The sequence below is a fragment of the Anabrus simplex genome, chromosome 4 (assembly GCF_040414725.1).
Source record: "Anabrus simplex isolate iqAnaSimp1 chromosome 4, ASM4041472v1, whole genome shotgun sequence".
Classification (NCBI taxonomy): Eukaryota; Metazoa; Arthropoda; class Insecta; order Orthoptera; family Tettigoniidae; genus Anabrus; species Anabrus simplex.
Window position 1 is genome coordinate 276,085,599 of NC_090268.1, and position 25,884 is coordinate 276,111,482.

The 25,884-nt window shown below is 41.4% G+C and overlaps 1 protein-coding gene across 1 annotated transcript in view; it reads right to left on the minus strand.

The window, feature by feature from the left end:
- Nucleotides 1–17,208, minus strand: part of LOC136871872 (trichohyalin) — a 371,843-nt gene extending 354,635 nt beyond the window's left edge. Inside the window, exon 1 of the mRNA XM_068227389.1 lies at nucleotides 17,029–17,208. Within this exon, the coding sequence (XP_068083490.1) occupies nucleotides 17,029–17,208 (180 nt within the window). The remainder of the gene's footprint in view (nucleotides 1–17,028) is intronic.
- Nucleotides 17,209–25,884: the final 8,676 nt, after the last annotated feature.

Genomic DNA, 25,884 nt, shown 5'->3' on the forward strand with positions numbered 1-25,884 from the left:
TCCTACGAGTGCCTTACACAACAGTATATTTTTTTCCCAGATATTAAGTCTTATTTGTACCTATTTTGGTTGACAGCTATGCCCAAACGTACATGCATAATCTCACTGCTCTAGAATCCTGGAGCTGACGTTGCCATGGTTACGGCAGTTCATTTCTTTATCCGATTCCTAGAGCAGGGGTAGTGTGGTGCCAATATCTCCGTAACGGTTGGTTTTAGGGCCTTAAAACATGGTTTTCGGGCCCGTAGGGCTTACCGAGTTTTGTTCTTTGCGTCAAGAGGATTAAATTGAGCTTTGTCTCGTTCTTATACGACAAATTCGATATTTTGCCTATAATAGTATAAGAGAAAATGGAGGAAAACCGTTTTTCCTATAAAACCCCCGTCTTTTCAAAGATTTTAAAATGATATGCATATCGAAACATTCCCCGGGGTCAGTATACTCTAAATATGAAGTTTGGTTGAGATCTATCCAGCCGTTTCGACGTGATGGTGGAACAGACAAACAGACAGACAAACAGACAAACAGAAACAATTTTATTTATATAGATTATTATTATTATTGAAATGATCCCTTGTTACTGAACGTCTTGTCTTATATAGACGAACAAGAATTTAAGAAACTAGTTCCATCACATATGAAGACGAATAGTGCAATTTTATTAATCGTCCACACCAAGATAAGAGGTTCATTTACACCTCCAGCACGTAGTTCAAATGGGCTGTAATATACTCTAAAGTGACCTTTTTCTTTATCAAGCGACTTGCTCGTCTTAATATTACGAGTCGGAGCACGTGTAGCCTCTATCTGACCCACTCTGCCTTACCAATGGTGTTTGCACAAACATTCTTCTTCTTAGTTAATACTGCCCTCATCATGTTGAAGATCAGTCACGATGCTGCCAATCCGTAATCCTGGATAGGTAAGACTCGTAAAATTTACAACACTGGTATATATTTCTCATTACAAACGGCGTTCGTGAGCAATCTTGAATCTGATTCCCTCAGTACCTTCAACAGTGGTCTCAAGCAGTAATTCAGTGTGCTTTTTTCTATGTCTAGTGTTCCCGCGTCTTGTTGTATCGGAGGTTCGTCGTAAATATTACGATCGTGTACCTACAGTATAGTGGATGTGAATATTTTGAGCTGAAGAAAGTAGACGGTAGGTCTCTTATTTTACCTGTTCATATACACTTTATTGAAGTATTTTGTAGATTAGTGTATGTCTTAAATATATTAGGGGTGAATCTGGAATTAGCTTTTAGTAATCTGATCGTTATTTTGATCACTTTCAGATGTCTTTGCGCGCGGACGATCCTTTGCTTGCTGTTAAAATTGGAAGTATTTTGGACGAAGTTGGAAAAGAAGATCTGAATTATGTTCTTACTGATGATGAAAGCACTTCCTCCGAAACAGGCGATAATTTGGAGGAAGAAGGAAAAAACAATAAAAATAAGTTGACATCTCCGGTGAAGATCTTCAAAGTGCCGGAGGAAGTGCTTCTCTTGAAACCGAGAATCTTCACAGAGTGGACGAGGAAAATATAACTACTGGCACTCTACAAGCACGACCAGTCAATCTGGAAGACGTAGGCCTACTGTTTGCTGTATTTGTCCTACAAAGAAGAGACGAATTATCAATTCATACTGCAAGCTGTGTGCAACAAAGTTTTTGCAAGGAACACAGAGCAGTTGTTTGTGTGAATTATAATTAGACATGAAACGAGAGACTCTGATTACAGTTTCTGTTATGTTGAAAATGCATAGAAATGTGTGTAAAATCAGAGTATATATAATTATGATGTAAATATTGAGAAAATTAAAATTTACGAGCATTTAACTATGCCATGCAGCTGGCTGACCTTTTACTATCTAGGATTAAGAGATTTTCGAGACCCGATCCTTATTCGTCGTCACGCACAATAAGTCGAGCTTCATGGTAAGGACTGGAAAGTTGCATCGTATGGAAATTCGAATAATAATCTTAATAATTTATTGGTCTTCAATTGCTATTGAATTCAGAAACTTATTTATTTCTGGGATTATATTCATTCCCTTTATCATAATAATAATAATAATAATAATAATAATAATAATAATAATAATAATAATAATAATAATAATAATAATAATAATAATAATAATAATCCGACCATTTGTCCCAGAATGAGTTCTATCGATGATTTCTCTAGGCCACATCAGTGGCGGGATGTTGTCCTCCTTTAGAATCACGATATTTTGAGGTTTCTTAGCGACACTACGTGCGGAACTAATTGCACAGGACTCCTAAGCTTCTATGGGTCACATATTTTATCCAGATTAGACTATAGAAGCGCAGCATGTGAATCAGCAAGAAAAAATATTCTTGATAAACTGAATAGCGTCCACCACAGCGGAGTTAGATCGGCAACGGTAGCTTTCTGTACAAGTCCCCAATGGTAGCCTACGAATTTGTGGCAGATGCCGCTTCATCTAATCTATCCCTGCGTATTCCACAATGGAAAACGTCGGCTGTATGATGCTTATCCACGAGCAACGCTGCCAGTGTTACATTTATTGCTCTTCAATTGCTACTGAATTCAGAACTTTATTTATTTCTGGGATTATATCCACTCCCTTGAGAATAATATTTATTTATTTATTTATTTATTTATTTATTTATTTATTTATTTATTTATTTATTTATTTCATCATCATCATCCGTTTACCCTCCAGGTTCGGTTTTTCCCTCGGACACAGCGAGGGATCCCACCTCAACCGCCCCAAGAGCAGTGTCCTGGAGCTTCAGACTCTTGGTCGGGGGATACAACTGGGGAGAACGACCAGTACCTCGCCCAGGCGGCCTCACCTGCTATGCTGAACAGGGGCCTTGCGGGGGATGGGGAAGATTGGAAGGGATAGACAAGGAAGGGGGAAGGAAGCGGCCGTGGCCTTAAGTTAGGTACCATCCCGGCATTTCCCTGGAGGAGAAGTGGGAAACCACGGAAAACCACTTCCAGGATGGCTGAGGTGGGAATCGAACCCACCTCTACTCAGTTGACATCCCGAGGCTGAGTGGACCCCGTTCCAGCCCTCGTACCACTTTTCAAATTTCGTGGCAGAGCCGGAAATCGAACCCGGACCTCCGGGGGTGGCAGCTAATCACGCTAACCACTACACCACAGAGGCGGTTTATTTATTTATTTATTTATATCGTGTCAGAAGCATACATAAGATTTAAATTAAATATGAGGAAAGAACACATAACAAATATAAAAATAAATTCTTCAGTGACGAAGAGCCACATTGAACTATGTGAGCCCAAAACCTTGCGACATCAAGTGCATTTGGCTTCGCTTTAACCAGATCTTCTGTTGTGCAACTCAATGGGCATGAACTACATTGCAGCAAATGGGCTGCTCTTCTCCACATACACACAAGGTACTTTTTAGAAGTGAAGCTTCCACGGTGTGAAGAATTATTTAATTTATTTTCCGGGTTGAACCGTGTTGTACTTGTACGCATATCACGTACAGTTTGCCGACGTTTCGAATACATTGCAGTATTCTTTGTCAAGGCGACTGAAATACCCCTACTCGATCCGAGGTAATCAGTCTCCCAGGCAGAAATTACACTACTAGAGTGGCCTTGATCTTGGCCTTTTATATCCTAGCCTATCTGGCTGACGTAAGCCCTGGCTGTCTCGCGAGGCTTCTGGAAAGTTTATGTCACAGCCAGGTAGTGGGGGCTTGCCCGCTCTGTTATGTAATGGGGTTGCGGCCCGTGTGTTTATGTTGTGGTCTGTATGTCTTAAACTATGAATGATGGGCATCCAAGAATTACTGATTTTGTATCCTTCTTCTAAATTTATGTTATTCGGATGTTTCTTGATTTCGATAGCCTCGCGGATTTTCCTTTCCAGGTTCCAAGGGATAGCTGCTAGGATCTTGGTCTTGTCAAATGATATTCCGTGCCTAGTTTCGTAGGAATGCTTGGCTACTGCTGAAATATCTGTGTTTTGGTTCTTGGTGTGACGGATATGTTCTTTTAAGCGGGTGGAGATCAGACGTTTTGTCTCACCTACATAACAAGCTACGCAGCTACATTCAATGTGATACACTCCAGGAGTGTATGTAGGTGTATGTAGGTGTTATGTAGGTGAGACAAAACGTCTGATCTCCACCCGCTTAAAAGAACATATCCGTCACACCAAGAACCAAAACACAGATATTTCAGCAGTAGCCAAGCATTCCTAAGAAACTAGGCACGGAATATCATTTGACAAGACCAAGATCCTAGCAGCTATCCCTTGGAACCTGGAAAGGAAAATCCGCGAGGCTATCGAAATCAAGAAACATCCGAATAACATAAATTTAGAAGAAGGATACAAAATCAGTAATTCTTGGATGCCCATCATTCATAGTTTAAGACATACAGACCACAACATAAACACACGGGCCGCAACCCCATTACATAACAGCGCGGGCAAGCCCCCACTACCTGGCTGTGACATAAACTTTCCAGAAGCCTCGCGAGACAGCCAGGGCTTACGTCAGCCAGATAGGCTAGGATATAAAAGGCCAAGATCAAGGCCACTCTAGTAGTGTAATTTCTGCCTGGGAGACTGATTACCTCGGATCGAGTAGGGGTATTTCAGTCGCCTTGACAAAGAATACTGCAATGTATTCGAAACGTCGGCAAACTGTACGTGATATGCGTACAAGTACAACACGGTTCAACCCGGAAAATAAATTAAATAACACAAGGTACTGTCTACTTCGAAACCCTATTTCTTCTGGTTGACCCTGCACACCGTAACCACCAGAGCGCAGTCTATACAGTGCTCTCCAATTCACCCAATCTGTAACATGGCCAGGGGGGAGTTCCTCTTTTGGGGTCATCCATTGACTGATACTCGTATGTTAACTCCTGGAGCGCCATTCTTGAATTCTTCCTGACCTGAAATCATCCTGGATCTGCATACCGATTCAAAAATGAGCACGACTCCACCATTTATCGAAGACTTTGCACATCTGTTGCTAGCCGGTATTCAGGGACTAGTAACTATTTACACGGATGGTTCCCGGGCAGAATCGAAAGTTGGCTATGCGTTCATCGTTGATAATAAGAGGTTTGTTTTGCCTTCCTCGCTGAAACTCATATGACTGCCAAATACGTACGCATCATGATGCCCTTAGTTGACTTTTGCGATAAATTCAATATCCTAGAATGTGGATATCTGATAAATATATACAATGTGAGCCTCTTAAACCCGGGTTGTTGTGCAGCGCCAAATCCAAGAATGGAGCGATCGGCTGGCGCAGCACGGTCTACACCTGAACAGAAAGGTGGCCGAGTGTATGACATCAGATCTACGAGTAATCAAAAACATTTTGAGGACTCTGCACGATACTTTTGATTTTTTTTTTTTTTTTTTTGCTATTTGCTTTACGTCGCGCCGACACAGATATGTCTTACGGCGACAATGGGACAGGAAAGGCCTAGGAATGGGAAGGAAGCGGCCGTGGCCTTAATTAAGGTACAGCCCAGCATTTACCTGGTGCAAAAGTGGAAAACCACGGAAAACCATCTTCAGGGCTGCCGACTGTGGAGTTCGAACCTACTATCTCCCGGATGCAAGCTCACAGCTGCGCGGCCCTAACCGCACGGCCAACTCGCCCGGTACTTTTGAATTTTGAGGATGGTAACCCTGATAATTTTTAGGAATATTAGAACATAGTTTTAATTTATTTTTGTAAATATTATAAGATTAGTGATTAATTTTATATTTTATCAGTGTATCCCTAATCTTTCTTTCTCTCTTAATCTGCTTACCCTCCAGGGTTAGTTTTTCTCTCGGACTCAGCGAGGGATCCCACCTCTATCGCCTCAAGGGCAGTGTCCTGGAGTTTCAGACTCTGGGTCGGGGGATACAATTGGGAGGATGACCAGTACCTCGCCTAGGCGGCCTCACCTGCTATGCTTGAACAGGGGCCTTGCGGTGGGGGGTATGGGAATATTGGAAGGGACAGACAAGGAAGAGGAAAGGAAGCGGCCGTGGCCTTAAGTTACGTACCCCCGGCATTTGCCTGGAGGAGAAGTGGGAAACTACGGAAAACCACTTCGAGGATGGTTGAGGAGGGAATCGAACCCACCTCTACTCAGTTGACCTCCCGAGGCTGAGTGGACCCCGTTCCAGCCCTCGTACCACTTTTCAAATTTCGTGGCAGAGCCGGGAACCGAACCCGGGCCTCCGGGGGGTGGCAGCTAATCACACTAACTACTACACCACAGAGGTGGACATTCCTAAACTCATTAATACAAGTATTTAAATTGTGCCCATTAGTAAGGAACCGGTTTATCCTCTTCTTAGTAGCATGTTTCATTGTACGCAAATATTACGTCTTAGTAGGCTACGAAAGTATTTTGATCTCCCCACTAAGAATTTATCTCATAAAACCGCGAAAGATAAGTGAAACAGATGGCATCTTTCACCTGTTTGTTTAGCCTTTAATCTCCTGTTTAACAAACGTACAAAGTTCAGTGGAAGAGTTCCTTTATGTGTTTACTTTCCAAACGTGTGTTAGCTTTCATAGGAGGCAGAAGTGAAGTCACCAGGTTATTACATAGCGTACAACGGATGTCAGAGATCACTTGATTTGCAGCCGAGCAGAGTGGCTCAGACGGTTGAGGCGCTGGCCTTCTGACACCAACTTGGAAGGTTCGATCCTGGCTCAGTCCGGTCGTAATTGAAGGTGCTAAAATACGTCAGCCTCGTGTCGGTAGAATAACTGGCACTTAAAAGAACTCCTACGGGACAAAATTCCGGCACATCGGTGTCTCCGAAAACCATAAAAGTAGTTAGTGGGACGTAAAGCAAATAACATTGTTATTATTATTATTATTATTATTATTATTATTATTATTATTATTATCTTTATTGCAATAATAAAATGCTTACGAGAAAAATTGAAAAGTATTACAAGTTATTAATCTCAGGTAAGATACTTTATTTTAAAGTCGTTCGCTCAGTGGTAGGTTTTCTACTCTGTAAAGAATTTAAAACGGGTTTGATGACTGGATTACAGTACCCTTAACTTTAGTTAATGCAACTGAAAAACGTAATGGGTTCAAATATCACTCTTCAGCTATCCTGTGTCCGACTCGCTGGCTGAATGGTTAGCATACTGGCCTTCAGTTCAGAGGGTCCCGGGTTCGATTACCGGCCGGATGTTGGATTTTAACCTTCATTGTTTAATTCCAGTGGCTCGGGGCTGGGTGTTTGTGCTGTCCCTAATATCCCTGCAACTCACACACCACACATAACACTATCCTCCACCACAACAGTACGCAGTTACCTACATATGGCAGATGCCGCCCACCCTCATCCGAGGGTCTGTCTTACAGAGCAGCACCCGGCTAGAAATACCCACACGAAATTTATTTTAAAGCTACCCTGTAAATGGTTTTCAATGGCTTATTCTCTTTTTCAATTTCAGAAGATGCCGGGATGGTATCCCATACACGTTCCTAACGCTCTCTTCCCTGTCCAAAACCCAAATAATTATAGATTTAAGAACCAATACAGACACTATAGCAACACAGATTACCGCTCAGACGTCACAAATAATAAGCGCATGGAGCTACTGACTATGAAGTCTCAAAAGTCAAAGAAGAAGACGGTTTGGAATTTCTCCGTAACTATGCAATTTTAAAATTCATTATTTATGTAATCCCCTTGTCCTCTACCAGTCGGTCTTTATTTTTTCTCTAGACTTGAACTTTGTCAGTGGTGATGTCATTGCCTCCAGTCTAGAGTGCACGGAATCTGTGAAGTTAAAGTGAGGAAATAGTCATTTTGCGCAGACAGCGTCATAGATAGCTGACCCAATGAGTCGGCAGCGCGAAAGGAATGGGGAGGGAACGTTAACATGTTCCTGCACTATTCATTCGGATGTTGGCCTTAAAGCAGAACAGGTCAAAATGCAAATCTGAAATATTTTTCATACTGAAAATAAAAAGCTACAGACTAACATTTTAAAATAGCAGCACTCTAAGAGAAGTCAGATGCACAACACCACAGTTTTGGTATGTATTATGTAGATGTGGTACAGTATGTGGAACCCTGCGAGCAATCTTAACTCGCTTGCTGTCTTCTTGATAATTCTTCTTCTTCTTCTTCTTCTTCTTCTTCTTCTTCCTCTCTTGCCGCTTTTTCCCACACCTGTGGGGTCGCGGGTGCGAACTGCGTCGCACATGTGGATTAGGCCCTGTTTTACGGCTGGATGCGGAGAGTGTTGGGACGGACGCAAACACCCAGTCCCCGAACCAGAAGAATTAATCAGAAACGATTAAAATCCCTGACCCAGCCGGGAATCGAACCCGGGACCCTCTGAACCGAGGGCCAGTACGCTGACCATTCATCCAACGAGTCGAGTAAAGGAAGTATGACTGTCAGGACTTCCGATAGACGTTATGCTTGGCTATATTTCACAGATTTCGTATACAGAGTTCGTATACAGTTGAAGCTGGCGATTCAGTCCGGTGGTATTTGAAGATGCTCAAATAAACCAGCCTCGCGTCGGTCGATTTACAGGCACGTAAACGACCTCCTATGAGACAAAATTTCCAACACATCGGAATCTCGGAAAACCGTAAATGTGGATAGTAGAATGTAAAACTAATCCAATAACATATATTCATCCAATCCATCCACTTCAATGAATCCCCACTAATCTGCATTTATGGCTGTCGTTCAGGTGGCAGATTCCTTATCACTTGTTTACCTAGTATTCTCTCAAATGATTTCAAAGAAGTTTGTCTGCCTCTGTGGTGTAGTGGTTAGTGTGATTAGCTGCCACCCCCGGAGGCACGGGCTCGATTCCCGGCTCTGCCACGAAATTTGAAAAGTGGTACGAGGCCTGGAACGGGGTCCACTCATCCTCTGGAGGTCAACTGAGTAGAGGTGGGTTCGATTCCCACCTCAGCCATCCTGGAAGTGGTTTTCCCTGGTTTCCCACTTCTCCTCCAGGCAAATGCCGAGATGGTACCTAACTTAAGGCCACGGCCGCTTCCTTCCCTCTTCCTTGTCTATCCCTTCCAATCTTCCCATCCCTCCGCAAGGCCCCTGTCCAGCATAGCAGGTGAGGCTACCTATGCGAGGTACTGGTCATCCTCCTCAGTTGTATCCCCCAAACCAGAATCTGAAGCTCCAGGACACTGCCCTTCGAGGCGGTAGATGTGGGATCCCTCGCCGAGTCCGAGGGAAAAACCGACCATGGAGGGCAATAAACAGGTGAAGAAAAAGAAGAAATTAACATATCCCTCTGTAAATTATTCCAATCCATAATAATTCTCCCTCTTGAATTTAAAATTTATCTTCGTTTTGAAAACGTCATTCAAACTTATTCGTCTTCTAATGCCATTCTACATCATCTCTTCATTGGCAGCCCAGAACATACTACATAGTCGAGGAGCTCGTATCCTTACTTCCAAGTCTTCCCAGACCAATGTTTGCAACATTTTCGCAACACTACTACTGTTTTCGAAGATTACTCATAACAAATAGTGCTGCTTTCCTTTGCATCTTTTTTAGCTCACGAATCAATAAATCCTGGTGAGGGTCCTACACACTGGAACCATACTGTAGTAGGGGTCTTATCAGTGACTTAGAGTGTTTAAGTCTTCTACAAATATAAATTCTCAGCCTGTTCCCAGTCATTCGACCGGATCAGAAATGGAATAAATGAAGTCCGTATCTAGCGGTGAGGACAGGAATTGTGCCGGCTGCCGAAGCCTGTCACACTCCTCTGGAGCAATGATTAATGACTGACAGATGGATAATGATATTGGAGAGTGCCACTGGAATGAAGGATGACAGGGAAAACCAGAGTACCCGGAGAAAAATCCTGTCCCGCCTCCGCTTTGTCCAGCACAAATCTCACATGGAGTGACCGGGATTTGAACCACGGAACGTAGTGTTGCCACCTGAGCCACGGAAGCTCTAGTCTTTAAGTATTGTACTTGCGTCAATTCTTTTTAAGTATGTCTCATTAACTTTTGCCTGACCTAACCGCACTAACAAAGTAGTTAAGGCTTACTTTTACATAGAGCGCCATGAAAATTAAATGATATACCAGAGACACCGTGAACCGAAAGGACTTGAAGCTCGTGATTAACACATAACCCGTAGAGCCCGGATTTGTATGTAGTAATAGGTTAGAATGCAAACTTAGTGAAGCGAGCAGCAAGAATAGTCTACCTTCACAACGGTTATGCTATTAGGTTTGCATAAACATTAGGGGCACGGCCCCATCAGGACCCCTATAGTTTATGTTACTCCTGCTACAATACTGAGGAGCGGGTGGCCGACACTTCCTACTAGCCAAATTAGTTTGCACTCTAACCCGTTACTGCATAAAAGTCCAGGCTAAACATAAGTGTTGGTGAGATATCTTTCACCTCCATGACTTTCGACATGCATTTGACTATCGATCTTACAGGCCTCCTCGCGGCCGATCAAAACGGTTGTTCACCACCATACGTGTGACGTTCATATGCGGCGACATGTTTCTTTGCCGTTAGGAAGGGATACAGGTACATTGTTTTCCATCCATTGTGTATACTGGTTGAAGAACAGGCATAACGCACACTCAATATCTAATCCGAATCACCGAGTAAAGTGCCCTTGCTGTTATAATGGAACAAAGGGAGACAGTTCCGCTTCTTATTCCTTCGTCAGTCAGAATTTGAAATGGCTACGCGTCATGAATGGGCGCGAACCAGGTATTAGGCGCTCCTTTTAATTACTTTCTGGATTACCGGTAGTTGAACGAGACGAGCGGATTAAACCTAGCTTTCCTGATGATGGTTCAAGGCTATAGTGAACCTCTTTATAACAGCTCTTTATCGCTCTCTTAGGAAAGCCAAAGGGCTGTGACGTCAAGAGGGTTACGACCCTCATATTGGCCAGTCTCAACCGGCAGTAAAACAATTGTAATAAAACGGAAGTGTGTCCTCTCAGGCGGTTTATGGCTAATGAAACGAGCTTGGTGAACACTGGGCCACGAACTGGGTCGCATAATAGGCCTACATCTTTGTAGTCAGCTAGTACCGGTATCTTAAACTTTGTCACCCTTCGGGGTCTTTTCTGACAGTTCAGGTCAAAATATCTCTATTTATCTTTCTGTCTGTGGCTGGGAGTATCACTTGCCTGTTACGAAGAGCGGCTGATGAGGCAGAGTACACGCCTGGTGACGATAAACGGATTATACATTAAATGAATGGACCCGTGGCCAGCGTTATAGGGAAGTGATGACCCCACGACATTGCTCAGCTGGAGACGCTTCAACTAATGCCATTGACTTCTCGCAGGATCTTCCTCACCATTTTACTCTGCATTTCTCTTCTCTTACTTCGTTACCAAATTCTAGGTCTCTCACTTAACTGTAGGTACCCTTCAGGCGTTCACAACTTGCGAATATGGAGTCGCCCCCGTGAGATTCCAGTTGAGTAGAACATTACTTCTATATACTTGTGATATGTTCTTATGTTTCATTAGCTACCTCTTTGGATTAATGGTTGACTGTGGTCTGTGACAGGTAGTTAGATATCTGATGATCAGAGAGAAGTCCATTCAGTACTGAATGTCGTACGATGGCGATGATGGTGATGACTTTTGCTTTAAGGGAACGTACAACAAGATAACTACCCTCTCCTAACTGATGATGATGCTCCTTACTTAAAGGGGACTAACATCTAGGTCATCGGCCCCCTCTCCTAAATATTAGCAGAAGAGCAAAAATATAATCCAATGCTTCGAAGAAAGGTGACGGCAAAAGGGCCATAAAATTATATTAAACATTTCCTAAGTGTCACAAATCTAATACCGTCGTGTCAGAAGGGAACAGGATTTGATTACCTGAATCGAGATATTAAATGATTCCGCTCTGTGCTGGATTGGAACATTAAGTATTTTAATAGCTACTTGATACAAACTTGCTAAATGACCTAATAGTTAAATAAACATTAATTTATTTCTAGACTCGTTCGTTACAACTTTCAACTCGTGAACCAGTGTGGAAACTAAGGAACTATATTTGGATTCGTTCCTTCTCAAAGTACGTCATGCCACAAGGGAAGAAATACTCACAGGGCAGAGAAAATCCAGCTTATATTCCAGAAAATTTGACATGAAGATTAGAATATTGGAGATTTAAAATTTTCTGTCCTATCGGTCCTAATTTTCTTGCAGATGTGCGAGGAAACAATGCTACATATCAGGAACTCTTGTGAAGGATGCGTCTGAACAACTTCTGTTTTGAGCAGCTCTTGTCTTCCCTGACTCATACAGTATTAGTTTACCAATGTTGACTGAACCTCGTAATTCCCTACCTTGTAAGGTGCTTTCTCTTTTTCCTTTTCCGGGAGTTAGAAAGAATTATCTTGCCCCTTGTTATCACGACCGTCACTACCAATACCAAGTACACAATCAACACTAGCCTCATGCTTAATCGGCACGATACTTCTAAACTGTGGTGTGGCGATTAAGCTGGCTCTAGATTTTACTTGTTCTTGCTTGTACTGGGCTTCTTTCACTCAGCTTTCCTCTCCATCCATTCTGTCGTCAATTCTTGCCTTCTGACGCCGACATTATTTTAACTCGCGGTTTAGGTTTACTTTTTAAGCTTCCGCGCCTTTCATATCATTACTCCTTTCCTTTGCCAATACCTTCAGTTTTCAAAGGATTGGACCTCCTCCTCCTTTCTCCTGATTAGAATAGAAAGGAGGGTTATTTATACCGATTTATTTCACCTTATAACAACGATCTCCCACCACGAAGTTGAGTACATATGATTTTGACGATCGAATTACGCAAGGATACGGCACTCGACACACATACATCAATTTATAAAACAAATATCTTGATGGAGAGCTCTGTCTTTATCTCTTATTTCTATAGGACCCGAGTGATCTTCCATAGGTTAAACTTATGTCAGGCTTTCACCTTCCTTGTCCGATTTATTCTCCATCCCTTGACAGTATTAGGTGAGCGAGGCTTAGCGAAATTTACATTTTCATACACCTCATAGTCCATCCCTTTCTTTTGACGACCAAGTGAGTTGGCTGCGTGGTAGGATTGCGTATCTGTGAAATTGCATACAGGAGTTGGTTGGCTCGAACCTTACAACAATTGGCAGCCCTGAATACGCTGTTCCGTGGTTTCCCAAGTTCACACAAGGCAAACTCTGAGCTGTAGGCCCTACCTCATTTAAGACCACGGACACTTCCTTTCCTGTCCTAACCCTTTCCTAGTCCGTCGTTCCCGAAAACCTATCTGAGTTAGTGCGACGTTAAACCACTGGGAGACATATTTTGACCGCGCCTTCATTAGCAGAAGGATTGGACCGCTTTCTACTTTTTACTATCATTGGAGTACGCAGAATTGAATGTATTTACAACTGATCTGCATTTAGGGCTGTCGCCAGGTGGCAGATTTCCTATCAGATTTCTACGTATCTTCCCTTAGATTACTTCAAAAACCTTGGAAATTTATCGAACATCTCCAATGGTAAATTATTCCAAATCTCTAACTTCTATTTCTATGAACGAATACTTACCCCAACTAGTCCTCTTGATTACCTCGTTTTATTGATCCTGGAGGTAAAAATCCACACAAACACACCCACTATTCCCTATCTCTCCCAACTTGCTGGGTTTTATTATTATTATTACACGTATAGTTTGCTATCTGGCCCATGTGGAGCGCCTACTTAATATACGGTTTTCTCAGGCACCACACTTCTTTCATCTTTTCAGAGCGCGCTTTCTTCAGACCTAGATGTTCCAATCTCAATTTCTTGATATCTCGGCTCACTTTCCACTTGTATACTTCGTGTTTAAATATTTATCTTTATTGTATGTCATTGTTATGCAAGCGTCCTTCAAGTTTTCTCTGACTTCACCGATCCACTTCATGTTCTCGATACTTTCTATGTACTACAACATCTTTTAGTCAGTCGAGTGTCTGGCATTCTCTTGAAGCACCTGAAGAAATTCAGTTGACTTTTCATCGAGCCGTGTATTATCTTCGATATTTATTCGGTCTCTTGTCTACTACGCAGACTCTAACCTTATTCTGTGTTATTGGATTCTATAATTTTTCTGATGATTGTTTTCTCTTGATGTCTTATAGTTCACTTTTCCAATTCATAACCAATTTTTGCGATGCGTGACTTTCTCTCTCCCGTTGGCCTGTATCATCCCTCCGAGGTATTTGAATTTGTGTACTCTCTTCATATCGCCAGACTTTGTTGTAATTTTCTCTGGTGCTTCTTTCTCAGGCACCACACTTCTTTCATCCTTTCAGAGCGCGCTTTCTTCAGACCTTGTATACTTGACATGCCCTCTGTTTTCTTGAAAACAGATCCGTAGTTCGACCTTTATGTCCGTCACTTTCCGGATCAGGATCTGTTTCACTACCGTTTCTGGGATGTCTGGGTGTAATGCTAGGTCAAAGACGAATGCCAGACAACTGGTGTCAGTAGTGATAAAAGACCGCTTCTGGCCCAGGGGCTAATGGGCAAGATGGCCGCCGCGCGCAATCTACCTCTAGGGCTACCGCGCAAGATGGCCGCCACGCGCAATCTACCTCTAGCTACGCGCTACGTCCTCGGACACCTTCAGAAAATAGCTAGAGGTAGATTGCGCGTGGCGGCCATCTTGCGCGGTAGCCCTAGAGGTAGATTGCGCGCGGCGGCCATCTTGCCCATTAGCCCCTGGGTCAGAAGCGGTCTTTTATCACTACTGGTGTCCATTCCTTTGGTCTTCCATCCTAACCTGATTGGTTGTTGCAGTCTCTGTGTCTTCAGTTCTTTTTCCTAATTCCCTGATTAGTTTCTCCAGCATTAGGTTGAACAGTAGTGGTGCCTCACTCCCGTTCTGATTTCAAAGGGTTCTGATAATTCTCCCATGAATTTGATTTCAGATTTGGTGTCTGTTAGCATCTGTTTAATGATGTTTGTCTTCTTCCCGTCGGGGACTCTCTGTTCTAGTTTTAGGATCAGTGACTGTCTATAGAGCCATTTTTCTCCTTGAAGTCTACAGAGGTGCATAAGGTCTCTTTTCTTCTCACTGCTTGGTATCTCAGGACTGTCTTCAGATTGAGTATCAGGTCAGCACAGGATCTTCGCGGTCTGAAGTCTGCTTGGTATTCTCCTAAATTATTTTGTAGTTGTGATTGAGTCTGATCAACCAGACACTGTCATATGGTCCACCATTTCTGGTGCCAAGCTCGGGGCCTCATCGTGCAATTACGGAGAAGGAGTAACCCCATCGTTAGAAACCTGGATCCATCTTGCTTTGGATGATAGCACCCAGTAAGAGACCCTGCCTAGGATTTTACAGGTGTAACCCGGTCAACGGTCTCCAAGGCGGAAGAGTACTTTCCAGTTTTCAACGTCGGAGGGCTCGGAAGAACCTAATGCAGAAAATTTATCTGGATCTGAATTCGGAGCGAGTGGCAGGCAACCTGTAGTTGGTGCGGTTGCTGACGAAACTCTGGAACTAACCACTTCAGTCGTAACTACCCAACGAGAGCCTACTCTGGAAACAAAACAACAACAACAACAACAACAACAACAACAACAACAACAATAATAATAATAATAATAATAATACAATAAATGTATATTCATTATTTATGAATGGAACAGCGGTAGTCAATATGTTAGATATGATTGCAACCTTCTCCTAGAGTTTGTCATGTAACCACCTAAAAACTACCCTTGGGATGACAAATAATTGAATTTTATCCCACGTCTATTTCTACTTGTGCACCAGAGGCTGAGTGTACACTGTTGCAGATCCCAAACCTATCCTTAAATCTCTGGAAGAGTAGGAATTTTTCTGATTTATATAAGGTGTGTCTAAAGATAATCTGAACGCCGATTTTAAGCAATAACAAGCATTTTAGAATGGGAATAGTTTACCGACATTTACTAATCCGTATTTTTTACGATCAGTTGATTGATGAAGTTCCATGGAAAAAACAAATCATAGGCTTAACTAATCAGAGTACGTTGGAAATGAACTGATTGAAATGTTTGAATTTTCTACTCGCGTTTTAAAGCATGTGAGCCATGTGATTGCAAGCATAAAGCTCCAGCTTAGTCAGATGTTCCGACCTCCTCACTTTCTTTTTCATCTGAAAGGTCTTCCTCTTATTTAACTATAGTACCTTCCTGATACAGAAGATTTGTGAGACTTACAGAATCCTCCAATCGGATGGTGTTAAGACTGTGGGTTACGGAATCCTCCAAGCAGATACTGTAAAGTTCGTGTGGATTAAGATTCCTGTAACCAAATGGTTGGTGCTAAGTTTGTGAGACTTGCAATGTCCTTGTGTTTCCCGTCTTTTATCCCTTCCCTTGCTCTGAAGTTCTCATGCATCTAAGTGTCGGAAGTTGTCCTCTCACTCCTGAGGTCACAAGCTGATGTTGTTGAGCTAAGCCGATGCGGTGAAAGCGAGTCTGGTACAACCAAGAAGGGCGTGCATTCATTTCTCTATCAGAAGGTTGTAATGTTCAAAAGTGAGACCATCTCGCCCCTGAAGAAGTGCTGTATATGTACCTGCGTTTCACTCAGCCTACAAGAGAAATGCGTATAGATTTAATTCTTGAAGAGAAAATCGGCCAGGCATAAACACTCTATCCCACTTAGAATCGTGGTTGAGGATAATGGAAACTTGATCTGCTGTTCTGGGGTTCTTCGTAACCTGTATGGTGATATTATTTTGTTCTCTTTTAAAATGAAAATTCGTTGCTTTGCTGATGGCGTTATTTAAATTAAATAATAGATGGAATTCATCGAAGTTTAGAATTCAGAAGATCATATTCTTTACAGGACACAAGATTTTTTTCTCCAACCTGCAGAGAGCATTTAATAGTTAACATGATTTTTTAAATAGAAAATATGTAGTTAATTTATGATCGGATGTTTCTACTATGGATCATTCCCAGAAAGTAACGAATTGGGATTGTTGACGGTCTTACCTTTATGGTTTCCCTGAGGATTGCTATTTCGCGCGTGAGATGTTCGTTCTCGGCGTAGAGCATCTCCATCTGCTGCTGCATCTCCACACTAGGGTTGCGCATGCGCATCCGAAGTTCTTCCTCCAACTGTCGCACCAGCATGGCTTGTTTCTGGAAAGACGAAAACGATATAAGTAGCATGTTATCAGTACAATAAAACAATTTTAAAATAATTGTTATGTTTAGGCACACTTAAGTTAAGGTGCAACACTAGACAAATGCAGAGAATAATCCCCCCTTGGCGCAACAGCCCCGAAGGACCATGGCCTACCAAAGCGACCGCTGCCCAGCCCGAAGGCCTACAGATTACGAGGTGTCGTGTGGTGAGCACGACGGATCCTCTCGGCCATTATTCTTGGCTTCCTAGACAGGGTCCGCCATCTAACCGTCAGATAGCTCCTCAATTGTAATCACATAGGCTGAGTGGACCTCGAACCAGCCCTCAGATGCAGGTAAAACTCCCTGACCTGGCCGGGAACCGAACCCGGGGCCTCTGGGTAAGAGGCAGGTGGACTACTCCTACACCACGGGGCCGGCACAGAGAATACAGTAATCAGGAAATGAACGCACCCAAACATCGGAAGAAATGAAACGACTCAAAAAATAAATATCACGAACCTCCTGTCTAGATTTTATTTTGAAATCGTGGTCGTCTTGGGCGATGAAGTTTGAACCCACTGCCACCTGTTGACAAAGGGGGAAAACAAACAGCTCCCTAACCGCCTTCTTAAGGACATTATAAAATTCACCAAGTTAAATGAAATTAAAGTATTTTAATGTCAAAATCTCCTAAGTGCAATGTTTCTATACGATAATTTGAATTACCTGTTTCGGTGATTTAAAACACACTAAATCAGGGTGAATGTCATATCCAACACTTCAAAAAGCTTTCTGCTCTCTCATTAAATTTACTGGTAAAGAAAGTAAACTTGTGTCCTCATCCTGAGGTAGTGCAGCTCTTTTCAGCCCCCCGCCCCCCAATGGAGATGAGCTGCATATACCAGCCCTCCTGCCATTCTTAAATTTGTGACAGTATCGGGAATCGAACCCGGGCCCCTGAGAGCCGCAGCTAATAACACTAACCGTTTCGCTGTGGAGGCGGACAGTTCACTGGTTTGAAGATAGGAGTTTGGCGAGAGCGAGGACGCAACCCTCTAGGTGGCCCGTCTCACCCGTTCAGGGTGGGAAATGAAAACATGCTAGGGGCTTTACGTCGCACCGACACAGATAGGTCTTATGGCGACGATGGGATAGGAAAGGCCTAGGAGTTGGAAGGAAGCGGCCGTGGCCTTAATTAAGGTACAGCCCCAGCATTTGCCTGGTTTGAAAATGGGAAACCACGGAAAACCATCTTCAGGGCTGCCGATAGTGGGATTCGAACCTACTATCTCCCGGATGCAAGCTCACAGCCGCGCGCCTCTACGCGCACGGCCAACTCGCCCGGTAATGAAAAACATGATGATTATGATTATGATGATGATGATGATGACAAAACAACAAGAATCAGTTTCATTGTAAAGCGCTCATACACATTACTAGGAAGATACATTACGTGATATTCTAGAATGTGACATAAATATCTTACTCAAAGTCCCGATGTTATTTTTGTGAGAAAACATAGTTTAAAGCACAACTGATTCTCAAGGCAGAAAAAAAGAGAGATTATACTAGAAATACATTCAGAAACGTTCTAATTTTCCAACGCAGAAAAATTTTCTACATATAAAACAGAATATCTTTCTATCCTTCCACTGTACAAATCTATACCGTTCCACCAATCTGAATCAAATATTGTATACTTATCTTTTAGGACCCTGCGGGTAACTGTGTCTGCAATAATTTGGAAAAGCCCTTTCTATTGGCCCTTTGGCACGTTAGCATAGGCTAATATAGGCAAAATATCGAATTTATCGTACACGAAAGAGACAAAGCTCATTAATGTAAACCTCACGGCGCGAAGAACGAAACTCGGTAGGTCCCTACGGAACACCGAAAACCAAGTTTTAAGGCCCTAAAACTAACAGTTTTCGAGATATTGGCACCACACTACCCACGCTGTAGGAATCTGATGAAGAAACAACCGGCCGTAACCATGGCAAGGTCCGCTGAAGGGCTTTAGAATACAGGCCAGTTGTTTGAAGTAGGCATGTACGTGAGTGTAGACAAAGGCAAGGAGAGATTCTGTTCAAGCATTTTAAACTCATTACTAGCATTAATCTGTTGAGATACTTATTGTTTCTGGATCCAAATCACCATAATGATTATGAATAGCACCAAAGAGCTTTCGCTATTTTCAAGGCCGATTTCTAGCTAGCGTTAATCTGCCGAGATACTTATGGTTACTGTAATTACATTTGGATAACCTTATCACGATGGTAATTCTGAATAGCACCAAAATATTGTTTTCGCTGTTTAAAAGAGATCCTGTTTAAATATTTTAAACTCAAAGACAGCGTTAGTCTGCCGAGTTACTGGATCCACATTTTGATACCTTTATCACCATGATGATTGTGAATAGCACCGAAGTGTCGCTTTCGCTATTTACAAGGCTAAGAAGTAGAAGGAATATCCTCTACTTTTTCATGTACAGTAATATAAAATACCATGCTATTTCAAACTTCTGTAAAATTTATAAATTCCTCCTGTAGATGTCATACACATTAAAGCATATATATAGGAGCTTTATTGTGTGTTATCGCAGTTCATTGTCTTTATCGAAGAAGCCGCCAGTTGTCTCATTTCCAGCAATACGATCAGACGTGCTTCTACGTATAGATGTCTCATTTACAGCAATACGATCCGATGTGCTTCTATATGCAGATGTCTCATTTACAGCAATACGATCAGACGTGTTTCTGTGTCCCGCCACAGTTTCATACTGCTCATTTAATTAATTTTCATTCGTCATACACCTTAATGTCGCACTTCATTTCCTCACCCTGTCTTCACCTCCTTTTTCCTGTTAGATCATTCCTACTTTATTTATTTCCATAAAATCATATGACATATCATTTTGAAGACAATACAATATAATTTAACAAGATATGTGCTATTTGAAAAGGCGAGGGACTTCTGAAAATTCGGAGCCTTTGTAATTGTTAGACCGAGCGAAGCCGGGTATAACAGTTAGAGATAAATAACTAACAATATACCCGTGCTTCGCTACGGTTTTAAACTGAAAGCTATTATTAAAAGTTTTACATTTTGGAGAGTCCATTGTCAGCTGAGTCTGTAAAATACGCTCTCAGTTCGTACGTCAAACAGATTTGCGGAAATGATTATTTTCTGATCTAACACTCATTTGAATTCCATACGGATTAATTTGAATGTGTTAAACCCTATCTTATTTAACATCTAGGATGTAAAAGCGACCAAGCTGTGAAAGTTTGATTTTGAACGTCGAACAGTAATGGAGGAATGACTCCTTTTTTTAAGGGGTGGATGTTTTTAAATATTTATTAACATGTACGACACAGAAGACCACCCTTCATAATAAAAGATTAATCTCGTGCCTGAAACGGTTTCGGAAGAATTGATATTGCGTTTTTGAGAGTCAACTACTATCTAAACCCCTTAGGGGAGATATATTTTGAAGTATAGGATATTTTACAACTAGGACATAAAATAATCCCTTCTTATAAAATTACAACTTTGTCAAACGGCTTTGGAGGGATGAATATATTTTTACGGAGCTAACCTCATTTAACACTTTAGGGGTGGAGCACTTAAAAATATTTGCTATTTCATACCTAGGATTTAAAATATATACCGCTATTTGGAACTTTGTCTTTGCACATTAAACCGTTTCGGAGGAAGGAAGGAATATATTTGATTGCGGATCTTAACTCCCCTTTTAACTCTCTGAGGGGTTAAATTTGTTTCAAACGTTCTGTTATTGAACACTTAGGATATTATTTGAATTTTTTACTTCGTAATTCAAACGGTTTCATATAAATGCATATTTCTGTCATCATTCCTCACCCCCCAGTCAAAAACTCCTACGGGCGTATTTATTAAGTCCACTCCTTATTTGTATCCTAATAAAAACATTCTACTCCTTTTACACCACCCATAAGTTGATCCCCCCGTCCCAAAATATTTGTTCTTTTATTTTTAAAGGAGATTCTAAATACCAATTTTCACGTTCGTAGCATCCTTCATTTCTGAGATATAAGTATCCGCATACAAATAATTCAAGTCATTTTTCAATTAATTTACCGTCCTCCCCTTAAATGTGTTTTCCGAAAACAAATAAGTGTTTCTTTATTTTTAAAGGAGACTCCAAATACAAATTTTCATGTCTATAACATCCTCAATTTTTGAGACACCAGTATCCTAGTATTTGATATATAAGTATCCTCATAAAAGGAATTGAACAACTTCTTCACTTCTTTTCACCCCACCCCCTAAAGTGGATTTTCCAAAAACAAAAAATATGTGTTTTTTATTTTTAAAGAAGTTTCTCCAAATACAAATTTTCATGATTGTAACATCTTCAGTTTTTGAGATTTAAGGTATTCTACCCCTTTTTCACCTTTTTTCATCCCCCTTAAGAGGATTTTCCGAAAACAAAAATATATATGATTCCTTATTTTTAAAGAAAATTCTTTCACGTCTTTCAACACCTTTACACCCGATTAGCGATGGAATATCCAAAAATCCTCTCTTAGTGAGCACGTACATTGTAATATAAATGTATCCTCAAAGTTGTATTTCTTTATGTCCAGTAGTTTTGGCTCGGTGATGATGAATCAGTCAGTCAGTCAGTCAGTCAGTCAGTCAGTACATGCTATTATTAGGGCCCGGATTTTTAGGAGGCATAAACCTTCACTTTAGGTTTTTTGAATTCTTAAAATAGGTTATTTTAGGTTTTTTCCTCCAGGCATCAATATTTTTTGGTTTCTGTAATTCTGTATAAATTATTTATGTACTTATTTCACAAAAGTTTACATTGTCATATTCATAAAAATACACAGAGAATACACTGTACTGTTTCCTTTGTAAGTTATTTTTTGGCATTGCAGTAAATAACGTACATACCCAAATTGTCTGGCGTACATGATTTCCTGTTGGCACGTAACACATTCTAGTATGACGAAAAAGTTCTTTCATTGGAACATGACGTCATTGGAGCGTAGTACATAGATGCTAATGCATTAGATTGTAGGGGTAATTTTCCTGAATACTTTTCACCCTGTAATACTGAATTGATGACTTTCATATCTTCAAAACCATGATTGCGTTGAAGAATCTTCTGCAGCTTCGAAGAACATGCCACTCCAAATGGCCCAGGTATTTCTCTTCTGGAAACATTGCCAATGATATCCAAGGAATCTTCGAGTGGCAAGGTTGCACCTTCCAACTGGAGAATAGCTTTTGGTATAAAAGAAAAATGTGTCTTAATGTATGCTAGGGAAGCGACGAGGGTCGTACACTCGAGTGATTTCTTGGCCTTTGCGATGCAGGAAGCTTCTGTTTAACCCAAGTCATTTACGACATTTTTAATTTCTTCTAGGTGCTCAGCATAGTAAATAGCAGCAGACAGCCAAGTTCCCCAGCGTGTAAGTATCGGCTCAAGTGGAAGAGGTGTTGTTGGTAGTTTCTCTTTGAACAACTGTATACGTGTTGGGGCTTTGAGGAAAACTTTCTTGACTGAAGAAACCACGCTGTTGACGTCACTGAAGTTGCTTCTAATCTCCTCCGCAAGGCGGTGCGGGCCGTGGGCCAAGCACGTAACGTGTAGCATGCTCGGGTAGAAGGACTGTAGAACCTGCCCTGCCTTCAACATGTAGGCAGCACTGTCTGTCACTAACAAAAGGAACTTACTATCTTGATTCTCTGCTGGCCACAATATGCGTAAAGCATCCCTCACAGCGCAGGCTATTGTGCTGTTGTTAGTTTGTTCTATTTCTTTACAAAGAATTAGATGAGCGTTACCTGGTTCATTTTGATCCAGCTTACCTACTACCACATTCACAATGAAGCGACCGAAACTGTCAGATGTTTCATCGACAGAACACCAAATACAGTGATCGCCTATATCTTCTCTTATTTCATCTAATGTCTTCTGGTAAACAGGATGCAAATAATTCTTCCTGAAAGTGGATTCATTAGGTATACTGCGGCCACTGATGTCTCCTAAGAATGTTTTCATGGTCAGGTTACTTAGCACGTTCCATGGGACGATTGCAGACACCAACGCCTAATATATGCGAAAGTTAAAGTTATCTTCAGGCTTGCCAACTGTGGAAGAAATAAACCTTTGCTTACTGTTGTTGCTGGACTTATTTCTCCTCGCTACGCTAGCCATGTGAGCAGCTGCAGGTTTATGCTGCTCAATATGGGATTTCTGCTCACATTTAACCTGAAATGAAGAATCCAAATCCTAAGTACTCTTTTTTTTCCCTAGGTTTCTGCATGTTTCACCTATCTCGGGATAGGTGTTTATGTCGCTAGGGTATTGCAATGCAGGTTTTAGATCAGTTACGGGAAACTTACTTCTTTGGAGCATGCTTGGCAGAAGACTACTCGACCGTCTGTAGTGAAGTGTCCATCTGTAGCAATCCATTTTCTCAATAAGTGCGGTTTAGGCATTGTTTCGCTATACAGCAATTACGGTTAGAAAATACTGCAGGAACCAGTCACCACACACTCTGCCGGCTGCCCAACCACCAGATGTCACATATGTAGTGGGAAGCATGGCATGTGCTTTATTTAACGGTAGTAACATGAACTACCTCCGTCCTACTGCTTATAATTGCGGTGGAAATAATTTTACGATGCAGGGAGAATAACATTCTTTATTTGAAGAAGGTAAAACAGCTATTTAGGTTATTTAGGTGTCAACCCCTCATTTAGGTTTTTTAGGTGCAATTAAATTCACATATTCTGCTCCAGGAAGTGTGAAACGAACAAATATATCAACATTTCTGAATTAAATAGTGAGGACTGAAATAGGTTAAAACCTAAAAATCCGGGCCCTAGTTATTATATATATAGATAGATAAAACGATTCTTCAAATAAACAATTAATTTTCAATTTAGTCAGTGACCATACAGCTGAGTATTTCTAGAGAGTAGCTGCGTTATGCGCCGTGTTATCTAAAGGCCTGAGTCTCCAGGCGTTTTGTCTGCAATCAGTTGTGAAACACATGTTGCTTTCCATCCATTATCGTTCTATGCGGAACGTTTCGTTGCGATCTTCGTCGCCTCGTTTGTAAGTAAAATACCTTGCCCCTTATCAATAGTAGTAGTAATAATAATAATAATAATAATAATAATAATAATAATAATAATAATAATAATAATAATAATAATACCGACATTGGAAGAGGGGAATACCGGAGTCGCCACAATTCAGAGCTCTATTCCCAGAAATCTCTCTGACTGTGCCAGAGGAACGAAGCTAGCTTTCTGTGATCACGTGGCAAGACTGTCTCGAACAAACTGAACAATCGCCTGCTCACACACTGGTGAAGCAAGGAAGTCCGTACCACCTGGTTGAGGGATACTGAGAAGGATATAAAAAGACTGGGGCTGACGGACTTACACAACAGATAAGCTGTGAGACAGATTCAGAAGGAAGTCCGTGATCTTCAGGAAATCCCTTTGAAGAAGAAAGGAATCCCTTGGTCAAAGAAAAGAAAAGAGTTGCACCTGTAGAAGATCGACAATATTCGGCAAAGACCGAAACCCAACGATTGAAAAGCGTGGTCCTAAGTAGGCCCATTCGAAATAAGAATTACTGGTATGGCCTCCGCTGCTTTGTGCAGGCATCTTGATTGACGCCATCTAGGCAGTTTGCTCGTCAATTTCGACGTTCCGTTTTAGGACATAATTCAAATAAGTTTTACACTTAAGTGAATTAGAAGTTCCAAGTATAGACCAACAGTTCGTAGATATCCAAACATCATCAAAGATGCGTGCTAAGTTTATAAGTTCCACACGACAAGTTTACTATACTGATATAGTAACTGATGCAGTGATCAGCATTGCTTTCTTATTGGTCCAATAGAAGCTTTATGCCTGTCAAACGGGGGGAAACACCATACATAGAACATTTTGATAAAATTGGTTAAATATGTCACCAACAAATTCATTACCGAATTGTGTAAGACATTCACTGACAAGCTTAACAATGACGAAACCACGGGCTCGAGAATCGATGAATTCGGATTTTAAAACATATTTTAACATTTGCTGCATCAAACCTGTTTATTAATGAAATTTTAGATAGTGTACGGTTAGTAAAACAAATTTATTTCAATTTTAGGCTATCCAGTCACCCATATTTTAAAATATAGCGCATTTATGTTCATTTTCGTCAATCTCGAATGACATGATATCGATATTTTCCTTTGTTGAACTACTTTCTATTATATATTTGAAGGTATATTTTACACAGAAGATTAGCACATTTTCACCGCTGGCCCTAGCATCCTCCTTAGCAGCAATCCCACGGAAGAGATATTTTCTTGAGCAGTGAGAGTTAAACTTCCAGACGAAACCTCAGTTGCGCGTCCCTGTGTCAGAAAGGATAACTGCGATGTGAGCAGAGAAGTTAATATCACGGAACCATCTGAACAAATAAGAAAGGGACCGACAACCTTGACATTCTGAATTGATTATTTCTGTGCATAAAGAAATGTAAACGCAGCTCGTGTTCTAACTGCATGCAACGGTTTCAAGGAAAACTTCGACGCTCATTTGCGAAGAGCAAATTAATAGGCAATGTAACTATTTAAAGGAGCGGAGAACGTGGTCATTTAAATTTCCTAGCTATTACTCTAGCTTCTGGGTTTTTTTATTTAAAATACA